General features: G+C 41.9%; 1 protein-coding gene across 1 annotated transcript in view; it reads left to right on the forward strand.

Moving 5' to 3' along the window:
- Window positions 1-848: 848 nt before the first annotated feature.
- Window positions 849-13,751, forward strand: part of epha5 (EPH receptor A5) — a 332,885-nt gene continuing 319,982 nt past the window's right edge. Inside the window, exon 1 of the mRNA XM_080188550.1 lies at window positions 849-975. Within this exon, the coding sequence (XP_080044676.1) occupies window positions 849-975 (127 nt within the window). The remainder of the gene's footprint in view (window positions 976-13,751) is intronic.

Below are 13,751 nucleotides of genomic sequence, written 5' to 3' on the forward strand. Positions count from 1 at the left end.
AGTCCCAAACAGGTCGCCTTCGGACAGAAGTGTGCACCCTGGCTTATAACATCAGTTTGGAGATGCGAGTCCGGAATTTCCCCCAGAACTATATCTGATATTAGTGAGTCAGGGGTCCTGCGTTCCGGCTGTGAAAATGACTATTAATCTCACAGAGAGTGAAAAGAATCTTGTTTCTGTCTCTGTGAGAGCAGACATCATTTTCGCCGGTAGCTGGTAGTTTTCTCTCGATGCACAGGGGCAGAGAGAGCTGGCGCCTGCAGCAAGTCCCTGAACCAACTTCTTGTAGGCAGGGGGATGGTGCAGTGCTGATTGACAAGTCCCTGCAAACGCTGGATGTGTGCTGAGTGACTCCTCCTCTCCCCCCTCTCTCTGAGTGTAGCATATGAAGTAACTGAATATCTCTCACACACTTACATAAAACAGTCTTGAGTGGCTTAGCCCGGCTGAGGCGAGAGGGACAAGCATCCTACATCCTCTGGAGAGAGTGTCTGTGACTCAGAGGAGTAGGGGGGAATGTGAGTTGCAGCGTGCAGATCAACCTCTTCCCCAGTCCATCTCTATCCACCCCTATCATCCGACACCTTTACCCCTCCACTCCCCCCTTCCCCAGTCTGTGTGCTGCAGAGCCCGCACCTCCCCCCAGTCTGTGTGTGTGTGTGTGTGTGTGTGTGTGCAGAGCCTAGTCTGCACATAAATAGGCAGAGGGCTGAGTATCTCCCTCGCTGCCGGACGGACTGTGAGCCTCTCTGCTTCTCTCGCTCTCTCCGGGTCACTGCCAGACTGACAGAGCCACACAGACAGCGAGCGCCAGCCGGCCACACTCCACCGGGGGCCGGCGCCGAGCGATGGCAGGGCGGCGGAGCGCGGCAGCAGTCCTCCGGACGGCACTGCTCTGCTGGACTTACTATTACTCCTTCTGCCTGGTCTGTTGGAAGCTGGAGAGGTGCGCCGGGGCCGCGGGGCACAACCAAGGTAAGGGGAGGGGAGAGCCTTCCGAATTCACATCACTGAAGCGTTGTGCCTGGGCTGCTTGTCTGAGTGACAGCGAGGGACATGGACAACAAACAGCCCTAGACATCGCCGCTGTGTGCTGACAAGCCCTGCCTTTTAACTCCAACTCCTGGATTCAAACCCAACTTCTACACTCCTGTTTCCAGATCCCCTTTACACCCCTAGCCCATTCTCTCCCCTTTATTTTTGTTGCAATCTGTTCTTGCTGCCTGCCAAAATCAGCAAAATGTCCCGTCGTCCGAATCGATTGGAGACTGTTCAATGTTGGGAACACCGCTCCCGTCACTTTGCAATGTAATTTAAACATCACCCAGCTCTCAGGCTGGGTTTATTCACTGGTGACAGTGTGGGGGATATTCCATCGCTCTCTCGCCACCGTTTCAGCTTGTCCCCACACCTTTGTCTCGGCCTGTTGCCTCCCTTAAAACGTCCTATTTTAACTTTGAAAGTGTTAAGCTTGGACTCGCCCTGGGCGCTCTTACACACACACATATCAAACTGAGGGAGTTAGCAGCGCAGTGATAACATATATATAAAAAAATCCGGGGTTAGCGGATGGGGAAGAAGAAACATTTTATAATTAAATTGTTACCTAAAATACGACGAGTTGTTTGACAGCTGCTGGTTGCCTGCCTTTTCGGAAGGGGCTTGGGTTTAAAAAGATCAGGCAAAGACACTAGCTGTGTCCAGTCCGGCCTGTGAACCTGTTCACAGTGCTCTGTGCATCCTTCTTTTTGTCATTGAAGGCAACATTCAGAGCTATTGAAAGTATTTACAATTCTGATACTTTGTGGCATAAATTCCTTCGGTTTGAAATTTCTTTTCCAGAGATTCGACGTTTTAAAATATATTTTGGTAACTGAAGTGGCACCTTATTTTACAATGTACGTTGCTCACATTAGCCTTACAACGTTTAGTGTTTCTGACCGATTTGCCTATACTAGCAATTCACCGTTGCAATATGTTGCCGGCCAACTATACAGCAGGGATGGCCTTAACTTGATTGTAGGGCAGCGTTCAAAATGACACGAATTTTCACTGAAACGGGTTTGTTAAGAACCAGGGTTTGGTTGTGAGTGTGTTCCAGTAACGGCAGTAAAACGAGTTGGCGACAGCGACTGTGATAATGTGCTTCTCGGTTAATGCTTTAATTGCACCCTAGTGTGCTTGAACTACTCCGGTCATGTTTGATGTGGAGGGTTTATTCTTCCCAGGAGACGCCTCTCCTTTTTGTAAGCTAGATGACTTAATGTAAGATTTATATTCTGCAGCTATCTTAGTGCGATTCCTCGTGTTTTTTTTTAAAAACCTCAGAACCAAAGTTAATAGAAAGTTTTCAAAGCTTCCCTGCAGCAATCTCAAGCGAAGAACGAGAGGTTCACATTGGCGTTAGTGTATTTGAGTGTCTTAAGTAGACAGATTGATGTTTACTTTTGCAGTCGCCAAAGACTAATCTATTTTAATTGATGTTTTTAACCACTGAAAATGGTTTGATATGATCCTTGATTCTAAAATAAAAATGTGAAAAAGAACTTAAAGCAAGTTTTGCTCTTGAATCTGGTGCTGTGGAAAATCTAGAGGGCAGCTTTGCCTTTTTGTGGTCAGAAGATTTGAAATAGTAAATGGCTATGGCAGTGCGACCAAAATTAAACCAGAGTCTCAAAATTGTCATGAGCTTTTAAAATTCATACAACTTTGTGGAAAAGGTAAAAAAGTCTGCACATACCGAAGACCCGCTGAGTTTATCCAGCATTTTCTATTTTTACTTAAAAAGTCATATTGTTTCCGCCCTGTGCTATAACATTTTAGATCTCGATTTATTTGAATGATTATGGACTCAGGTGCTAAGGAATTAATTATTTTGTCCAGGTACTTAAAACAACATGCAGAAAAGATTGTCTTGAACGAAATTAAAACTGCTGGATAGAAGACGCATCTTATTATGAATTTTTTTTTGAAAATGACTTGCCCGTTATATTTAATATGCTCACATTGCATTTCCACCTTGGCCCCGTGAAATAATTTGATTTTTGGTGCTTCTTACGTTGCAACAGAAAGTTTTTTTTCGACTTGTTTCCTGGATGCTATTGGAACTCGTGCAGTTGGTGTGAGAAAGGCGGATCAAAAGCTCGGACCAATTATTGGTTGAGCTAACGGTAGATCATTGCCTCTGAGGCAACATCCATTTGCACCTTGTGATTAACCGTGGCACATTTTCTCGAAACCAAGGTACCTTGCTGGGATCCAAGCCTTTACTGGCAAAGTCATAAATGCACAACTTTATAGGGTTGGGGTAATAAATGAACTAGCATGACCCAGTAGCTGCCGTTTTATTACTGTTCCATTTCCTATTTTAAATGCTCTCTGTCTTCGTTTTTAAGATGACGCTTGATTTATGAGGACGCTTTTGCTTTCATTAATAGTAGAGGTGTGTAGAACCTTGACAGATACAGCGTAGGTGCATAAAATAGTGCACAATTTGTAGAGGAAATTAATTGTGCTTGCAAAGATAAGCATTAGATAATGAAAGGAACTTGGGATGGTTCTAAGATTGTGATGTGCCAAGCCAATGATATCTGTTCTCCTGTCTGGCAAAGTGACAATCCTCTTTCCACCAACCGTTCAACAACTCAGGGCAGCAAATCAAGTCAAACGTAATTTCAAGCGTCCAATCTCTTTTACACATTAGACCATGACATTTCCTTCCTGATTTCTTGCCTAAGAGCAATATGCTCACTTACTATTCTCTGGAAGGAATATTAGACATGTTGTTTATCAGAATTGCAGCATGCCACAAAATAGGAGCCAACCTTTGACTCTCATTGACAAACACTGACACTTTCAACATCTTAGATGTGTGTGAGCATCTTTGCACCTCAGCCATTGACGATTTGACACTGGCAATCACTAATCATTTATGTCACAGTTTATTCATTTATAGTTTATTATCTTGCTTAAGAAATAGCGAGCGTTATTAATGGCCGTAGACTGTCTCCTGAGTAAATTAGAAGGGGAGCTTTGCAGGATACTGGAACACATTACTGAGCCATAAACAAGCAAAATGGATCAAAGTAAACGTATTTTTAGTACTTTATATTGTAAACGACGACAAAACTCAAAAAGGTGCTACATTATGCCTTCCTTATAGCACAGGGCGGAAACAATATGACTTTTTAAGTAAAAATAGAAAATGCTGGATAAACTCAGCAGGTCTGGCAGCATCTGTAGAGAGAGAAAAACAGCTAACGTTTCGAGTCTGTATGATTCTTCTACAAGACCCAATTTATTTTAGTGATGTTTAAGTACCTATTCCACATGTAAATGAAGTCAGAGATTTAGCTTGCAGCATTTAATCATTTACAGGTAAATATTTGTGACAAGAAAAATGCGACTATGACTGCATTCCGACAATGCTGCTCTGTCACGAATTTGCCCCCTGAGTATGTGATAAATTGCGTCGATTGGGAAGATGTGCATACAATTATAAAATTTGTGTGCACATAATTCCTACATCCTTGAAGCAAAAAAACAGTGAGAATTCCCACAAGTTTTTGAAGGGTTCTCAATGTCTCGTCTGAGCTTCTACACCTTCGATGTTCAATGTAGGAAAGGTATACGTACATGGAGAAATTGAAGAGGAAATGTTTCGTGCTTCCACCATGTCCAATACGTGATTGAGGCTTTTAGTCAGAAGCTACAAACTCTTTTGATTGAGAAGCGCAGCATTCTCTGAGCTGCTGTGAACATGAAAGATTTGCTTAGCTGAATGCAAACGGGTTACTTTTTCTCTTTCCGTGCAATATTTTGCAATCTGCTGTAGAGAAATCCAATTTTTTCCCTCTTAATTGGTTTAGGTTTGATATGTTACATGAATTGCAGTTGCGGTGGAGAGTGTTGGTATTGTGTCGTAGAAGACATTAATGTTGTGTGGAACAGCCTGGATGGGCTAATGGGTCTTTTTCTGTCCATCATATTTCTGATTGAAAGTGCTCACACTTTACGTGTGCCCTCTTTTGTACCGTGATGATTCATTCCAGCAGGTTTCTCTTTGCCATGCTCATACATGAGGCAAAAATCAAAGAGGGAGAAACACTGAAGGCCCTTATTAAAAAAAAATTGTGTTTCTTTTTCTGCTCTTGTCCATCATAATATATACTGTGTTGGGGACAGTATGAGGAAACGGAATTAGTATCTGCAGAGATAGCTATTAACCCTGGGCGTCTCAGCAATTTTATTCCGCTGTGTACATTAATGCAGATCGCTCACACTGTTAGGTTCAATAACTTCTCCGTTGCAGTATTCCCCAGGGAGGTCATGAACACGTAATTATTTTTTTTTAAATCTAGCAGAATTTTTTTTTTCCAAAAGAAATCTTGATGTTAAGCTTAATGCTATTTTGTAAATTGAGTTCTGATGATGATGCTCTCTCCTTCAGCCCTATTTACCTTAAGAATCCCACTTTTACCATATGTGACAACTTTTAGACTGCGCCTTATTTACATTGAAAACATTAGAGCAGTTGTCCAAGTCTCTCAAGGAAAAAAAAGATATGTACTTATGTAATGCCTTTCAAAGTCTTGGTACATCTCAAAACACTTCATGAGCATTCATTTTCTTTAAAATGTAGTCACTGTTGTAACATGGGAAATGCAGAAACTACTAATGCACAGTAAAGTCCCTCAAACAGCAATATGATGATAACCAGAATTCTATTTCCTTTTATGCCGTTGGATGAGAGCAAATTGTTGGTATGGAAAACAGGGATATCAGCTCTTTTATATAATACCTTGGGAATTTTTATGTCCACTTGAGAGGGCAATCAAGGTTTTAGTTAAAGTGTCACCTGAAAAACAGCAATTCCAACACTGGATAATGTTGTTCAAACCCATAACCATCGGATTCAGAATGGAGAGTGTTATCATTGTGGCATGGGTGACATCTAGCTGCACAGGCGGTTAGTCATTCCACAGCTTTTTCCCATGTTCTTCTCACTGCAGGCTATGACTCAGGTTGGGTCATGATTCTAGGTCATTGTCAACCAATATCTTGCCAAAGTGACTGTTGTTCATCACTGTACCAGGACAATGAATGTTGGCAGCTTATCCATTTGTGGTATGGTATTTAGGGGGTGAGTGCAAATGATGCGAGAGGGTGTGAAAATTAAGCCCTAAAATGTCTCCATCAGATTCTCACACATGTTCCTTCCATTAAGATTTCTCTATCCAAGAGCATGGGAACAAAATACTGTTTTCCTGCCTCTCCAGCCGCATTTGCTTGAACCAATTGCAGCATTCCAGACTACAGCTGCAGCTTAGATCAAGTAACTGAGCAGAAATAGTTAATTTTGACAGCAAAGACGTGAGTTTTGAAAAAAAAAGTTTGTCCAAAATATCATCTTTGAGATACAATAATGAACAGGTAAAGAAAGGCTTGCATTTATATGCAGCACAGTGGCACAGTGATTAGCACTGTTATCACAGTGCCAGGGACCCAAATTCAATTCTGGCCTCGGGTTGCATATTTTGTGCTCCTGTTTCCTCCCACAGTCCAAAGATGTGCAGGTTAGATGCATTGGACATGCTAAATTGCCCACAGTGCCCAAAAATGATTAGGTTAAGCATAGGAAATATGAAAGGTTACGGGGTAGGGTGATAGAGAGGACCTGGGGAAGGTACTCTGTCAGAGAGTTAGCACAGACTGAGTGGGCCAATTACCTCTTCTGCGTTGTAGTGATTCTATAATTCTATATAGCACCTTTCACAACCACCAGATACCTCAATTAAGTACTTCTAGAGTGTTATTGCTGTTGTAATGTTGTAGCAAACTTCTGCAAACAGCAATGTGATAAAGATCAGTTGATCTGTTTTGCAGGGATGTTTTTCTTTTGGCTGCTCAAAATGTACTTGTGCTTGCTACAATGCAAGTTGATCACCCTTCTCCGGCTGCTCCTCTCTGTCACCCATTCTTCATCCAAATCCATTGCATTTAAATCTCCACAGCATTCTTCTACCTGGTCTTCAGCCTTCCTTTTCTTCTTCCTGACACTGTCATCTTCACCTCACCATATTTCCTCTGTCTCTGTAACAAATGACTGTACCATGTTAATTTTGTATTGGCTACTTTCTTCAATGCTCCCACAATCTTCACTAGCTCCCTAATGTAATCTTCACTAACTCCCAACACATTAAGGAGTTAGCGAAGATTGTGGGAGCATTGAAGAAAGTAGCCAATAAGATTTTGTTCTTTCTTGTCACTCCATGCTCCAGCTCATTATTTGTATCTCATTAGTATCCAGTCATTGTTCCTCTCTTTTGCAGTATATAACAAGGCCACTCTCATAACTGTCCTGTAGATTCTTCCTTCCACTTTCAGCAAGACCTTTCTATGCTCCATGCACTTCTCCTAAATATTCCAACCAAAGCTAATTTGTTGCTTCCTTTCCAATTCTATACTACCACCTTCTGCTGCCTCTGAAGCCAGGCACTTGACAATGTCGCCAAGTATTTACTCATAATCTTCACATAGAATCATATAATCCTACAGTGTAGAAGGAGGCCATTCAGTCCATCGAGTCTGCACCAACCACAATTCCACCCTGGTCCTATCCCCCCATAACCCCATGCATTTACCCTAGCTCGCCCCTGATACTAAGGGGTAATTTAGCATGGCCAATCCACTTAACCTGCACATCTTTGAACTGTGGGAAGAAACTGGAGCACCCAGAAGAAACCCATGCAGACACAGGGAGAATGTGTAGACTCCACACAGATAGTGACTCAAGCTCATAATCGAATCCCAGTCTCAGGTGCTGTGAGGCAGCAGTGCTAACCACTGTGCCACACCTTCACTCTGATCCCCTCCCTAAGATACAAACTGTCTGTTTACTTATTGGGTCCTTCATCTAATGATCTTCTACTCCGACTTCCCTATTTAATTTTATGATGTGGATTGAGGGATGACTTGGTCAGGAATAAAGAATAGCTGCCCTGGTCTTCTTGACAGTAATGCCATGGGACCTTTTTCATTCACTTAAGGGGGCAGATTGGACCTTGATTTAACATCTTATTCAAAAGCTGAGAAGGTTGTGTTCAAGTACTGACTGGGGGACTGAAAGCAAAACCTTGTGCCTCAGAGATAAGAGTGCTACCAACCGAGCTGGAGCTCAGGATAATGTTGGCAATGTTGTAATACTCTGTAGGCCGATGAGGAGGAAATTCAATCAGAGTTGTTGATCCTGATCTCAGGAACCATCGTAGACAGAATATATATATATATATGGACATCCCATAGAGTCAAATTGGAGCAGAATGTTAATGCACTCTGCGGCTGAGTAGCCATTTAGACTGACATGAAGATCGGTCGGTCCTAACTGAATTATATATTACAGCACTGTATAGGACGGTGCAGTTACTAACTCAGCTATTGGGTAGCTTACGTCTGCTTCTGCTTGAGGTTTCCCCTTGGCTCAAGAAAAAAAATGCGAGCTAATTGCGAACATTTCCGCTTGATAGAGAAGACAAAAGGGAGTAACGGTTCTTTGATTACTCCGAAGATGTGCGGGTTAGATGGATTGGCCATACTAAATTGCCCCTTAATAACAGGGGGATCAGCGGGGTTAATAGGTGTGGTTACGGGGATAGGGCCTTGGTGGGATTCTTATCGGTGCAAGCTCGATGGGCCGAATGCCCCCTTCTGCATTGTTAAGGATTCAATTATTAGATGAATGCTTGAGGTACAGTAATGTGTCGGCAGCAATCACATTGCTTTCACAGCAGGGTTACACATAAAACATTAAAAAAAACCTGCGGATTCTGGAAATCTGAAGTCTCCCAGATTATGTTCTGTTTTCACAACATGGTGTTTGCATTAGGAAAGGTCTTTTTTTCTGTCCCATTGAAAAGTTGTCTGCTCCATATCACACAGTGGCAAAGAGGACAGGGTCCCCAGGAGGTTTGAATTCCAGTCCCCTGAATTGAGCACAGGGTTGAGGTTGACACATCAATGCGGTAACAAGGGAGTGCTGCATTGTCAAAGGTGGCAGCTCTTTGGAGAGCTGTTTAAACTGAGTCCTCCCCTGCCATCTCAGTTGAGAATAAGCATTCCCATGTTACAAGGAACAGAGGAATTTTTCCGGTGTCCTGAAACTATCACCAACAGATGAACTGGTTATGATCTTCTTGCTGGTTGTGGGACTCATGTTGGTTGCTGCATTCACAACGTTCAAACCCTCTCTATTGTCCCGAGCCCCTCAAAAGCAGTCCTATCAATACAAAGATCTTTCCTCCAGTCTGTGCCGAGCTACCGTAGCCACTTCTGTCCCTTCTCCCACTTCCCCCAGTGGAGGAAAATCACTTCATTCCCGATGGGGTTGGTTGAGAGCAAGGAATGATCATGCGGAAAATTGAGGGCACACACTCAATATGCTACCGCTCTCATGGTACTGAATATTATCATCCCAACCTGGTCCGCCCCTGGGCTGCCCTTGAAATGGAAGAGCACGTTTGTGTTCGGGCTAATAGTGCCTGTCTTTTTCAGAGTGTGAGTGGGGGTTCGGTGCAATTCCAGGCTGGATTGTTTGCAAGCGAGAGCAGATTACAGCCCCAGTATTGTGTAGAGTATTCCGAATTTACAACTACTCATTCGCTTCTCAGATCGAAGGTTCCAAGCTAAAACGACCTCTACTGAACCCATCAATGGTTTAAGCATGGAAAAATATGCTGTATAACATCTGCTGCTACTGAGAATCTCAGCAAAACTGGCATTAATGTTGAGGGGATATTTTTTAAAAATATCGAACAAGTCGTACGCTATTGTAATAGATAATCTCACAATGCAATACTTTTTTTTTCAAAAATGCTTTAAACGAAGAAAAGGCATTGCCAGTTTGTACAGTCCTGGGTGATCAGATCTCACGGGGTTAATGATGCCTGAAAGAGTCCAGTCAGAGAACAGTGTTGAACTGCAATTGGGGTGTGTTGAATCTGTTGCTAATAAACCTTGTGCATTTGTTCTAAAATAAGTGATTCTTCACACCGGAACAAAAGCTACAACGTCAAGCTCTACTTGCAAATTAGTAGCTTTTAAATGTATCACAGACTGGATGGGCCGAATAACCTTCTGTATTGTGTGAGTCTACATTGCGCTCAGTTCTGATGGATCAGAGTTAGTCAGTAGTCGCCATCTGCCTGGCAAACTTCGGGGTCCTAATTCCTGTCCTTTATGGCTGGCGGAAAGGATTGTTTGCATCTCGATTTCACCTCGATGCTTTAAACAACAGCTATTGTTCAAAACATGTCATTAGCTGGGTTAAGGGTGTTCTTCAATTGTGAACCAGAAGGGCTCAAGTAAACTGGAGATTTGTACCAGAAAGTGGCCGTTTGTTTGAACACTTTAACGGTTGCCTGTCTTTTGTTACAAGATCAAAGTTGCACCCTTGTTGTATGTAAGAATAACGTTCATTTTTTCTTTTTATGGGGATGGTTCCAAAAGGTTATTTCAGAATATATTTATTTATGGTTCTCAGGAGGCCTCCAGTAATTACATTATAAAAGATTGAATACATTAATACAGAAAAGTCTGCTCTATAAATGTAACTTAAGTGAGCAGTTCAAACATCCCTGTCACTGTAATTGATGTACGACACATTCTCGTTATTTACTTCACTTTGAAGAAGATTAGGGAAGAAGAGGAGATTCTAATTGTAGCTCAGAATCTCCCGAAGCACGGAATCCTGCCCCGCACTGCGTGCCTTCCATGTTGAAGCCGCTTGTTTTATCTCTGCACCCGTCACGCATACAGATCCCACACAGAGCCAGGACTCAGCAGCCAGGCTGCGCCTGTTAAAGACCAAAGACTCGCCAATATTGCGGGGGGGAGGGGGTGCGGGATCAGCCGTTCCGAAACTTTGCTCTGATCTTCGTCCCTTTCTGCTCAAACATTTGGAAACTGCCAATCGATTTGAAACCATTGCCCTTCCCCTCTGCAGAAACTCCCGGGTTCCTTAAGATGCGCATGCACCAGATGGTGCTGTGTTGTGCGACAGAACATTGTGCATATTAAGAAGGGAGTTGCGTTTAGTTTTGTTATTGTGCATTAATTTTCAACGGGGACAAGGAGTTGGGAATATCAGCTTGTCTTGCGTGTAATAGCGAAGAATTGTTTAGTGTTTAATTGCTGGAAAAGTCTGTCAAATAGCTTCGTGCTTGACAAGTGGTGTAGGAACAATTCTCCACTCTCATACATGATGTATATTTTCAAGTGTATCTGCCAATGTCAAAAACAGCTCTTACAAATATACTCCCTTGTATCTGCACAACACACTGGTTGTATTACACAACCTCGGCAGAAATGTCTGTTTCTGATCTTTATCTTATCTGGGTTACTAACATCCTGATATTTTACAGCCAGTTGGCACGGAGTCAGCAGGTTCAGTTCTTTCACGTGGGACTTGAGGGCTGCAGAGAAAGATCATGTTGATTGTTGTGGAAGCTTATGAAGACAAGTTCATGGCAATGGGTGAATGTCCAAGATGTGTCCATATCCTTATTGGTGGGGTGTTAATTATTAACTAGGGCGCAGAAAAAAATTAGAGAATCTCCCAAAGTGGAAGATCAAAATTTGTAAAGGATTGTGATTCTGCCAGGCAACAGTCTTAAGGAATGCTTAAGTAACATAAAACAATTACTATGCATATTAAGGCATGGCTATTGGGCACATAGATAAGCTTACATGACAAAAGTATGTGATAGCATTAATATTAAATGCATGTAGATGATGTCATCATTATTAACATCCATGCAGCAAAATGCTTGAGAGACAGTGTGCAGAGTAACTACTGACTACTGATGAATGTAGATGGGAAAGCAAACACATTTTAGGGGGCTGTTAAAATCAGCCTTTAGAAGAAAGATCAAGATACCAGAATTCTACATTTGTGAGTGTTATCAGATATAGTCAGAATTCTTTAATAAAATCATATTTCCTCACTGCATGGCAACTGCATATACAATTCCCTTTCAGTTTATGTAGATGCCATAAATAGCACAAAACCAGTCAGTAAGAAAGCAAGCCAGAGTTTGTAGCATAGAGTGTGGTACTGGAGGTGGTTTGACGAAGAGAGCTATTACACATTGAAAGACCTCACAGAGAAGCAAAGGTGAATTCTGGAAGCAATGCCAATATCAATTATTAGCCCTAGAGTACAACATTAATTATTGAAAATGTACATTTTCGACTTCCTTCATTTTATTATGAAGATATTTTACTCAGGCTTGTCTGGGATATTGTTTGCATTCATAAAGTACCTCTGTGACATTCTCCAGCTGCCTGAACAATTTATTTTATAATTTTTTCTAATGAACTAGTAAGTGAGCTGAGCTCTGATCCCTGTGGTAAAACTATTTTGTGATGTGATTCCATTTCATTTGTAATGCTGTTAATGTTTTGACAGTTGCAACAGTGGTGATGAGTAGCTTGTCTTTTTATACACACACTGATGCTTGTTATCAACAACAGACGGATGAACAGTGGCTGAAATACAAATAGCTGGAATGTTCAGTCCTTGCTATCTCTAAGCTTTCAGATGGTGCAAGATAGTGCAGTGTTCTGAATACACTTGGTTTATGCATCATGGAATTGTTTACATATGCAATGTATGAGCTTTGTAAGATAAATCAATTTACTATTTTCAGTTATTAATTTCAATTATTTACTAACAGGAAAAAAATGTAGTACAGCAGCACCATCTTTTTGAGAATGATTGCAAACATTTGCAGACTCTAAAACAAATCTATGATCTGCATTGAAAATAAATTGTAAAGTTGTTTAAAACAAATGTAAGCAAAAGTAAATGTGAAGTAGGGTTCAGAGATATTTTATATCTGAATATTATTAAGATAGTCTATCTGGATGGCGTAGTGGCACAGTGGTTAGCATTGCTGACTCACAGCACCAGGGACTGGGTTTGATTCCAGCCTTGGGTGACTGCCTGTGTGGAGGGTGCACATTAGAACATAGGACATAAAACACAGAAAAACTACAGCACAAACAGGCCCTTCGGCCCACAAGTTGTGCCGATGATATCCCTACTACGAGGCTTACCTATAACCCTCAATTCTATTAAGTCCCATGTACTCATCCAGGAGTCTCTTAAAAGACCCTATCGAATCTGCCTCCACCACCACCGATGGCAGCCGATTCCACTCACCCACTACCACCTGAGTGAAAACCTTATCCCTGATATCTGCTCTGTACCTACTCCCCAGCACCTTAAACCTTAAACATTCTCCCCGTATCTGTATGGATTTCCTCCATGTGCACTGATTTCCTTCCATAGTCCAAAGATGTACAGATTAGGTGTGTTGGCTATGCTAAATTGCCTCTTAGTGTCCACAGATGTATAGGTTAGATGAATTAGACATGGTAAATGCTTGAGGTTATGTAGATAGGGTGAAGGGAAGGGCCAGACCAGGTAAGATTTCAAGGTGGTGGTGAAGCGAGGCTACTTCTTGATAACTTTGTGCCCAGAATACCCTCTCATCCTATCTTTTATTTTTGTACTATACTTTTAAAACTTTACTTTCCTTTGTGAATGGCATGCTTTTCTGTATAGCACACAAGGAACAATATTTTTCAGCATCATACCTCACTTCCATTTAATTTTTTTTTAATCCACATTCTTTGCTAACACAGTTCCTATAAAACTTTGTTGCTGAGCTCAAACTTTTCAAGATGCAGCC

This window comes from Carcharhinus amblyrhynchos, chromosome 5, assembly GCF_965287045.1.
Source record: "Carcharhinus amblyrhynchos chromosome 5, sCarAmb.v2.hapA, whole genome shotgun sequence".
NCBI classification, from domain to species: Eukaryota; Metazoa; Chordata; class Chondrichthyes; order Carcharhiniformes; family Carcharhinidae; genus Carcharhinus; species Carcharhinus amblyrhynchos.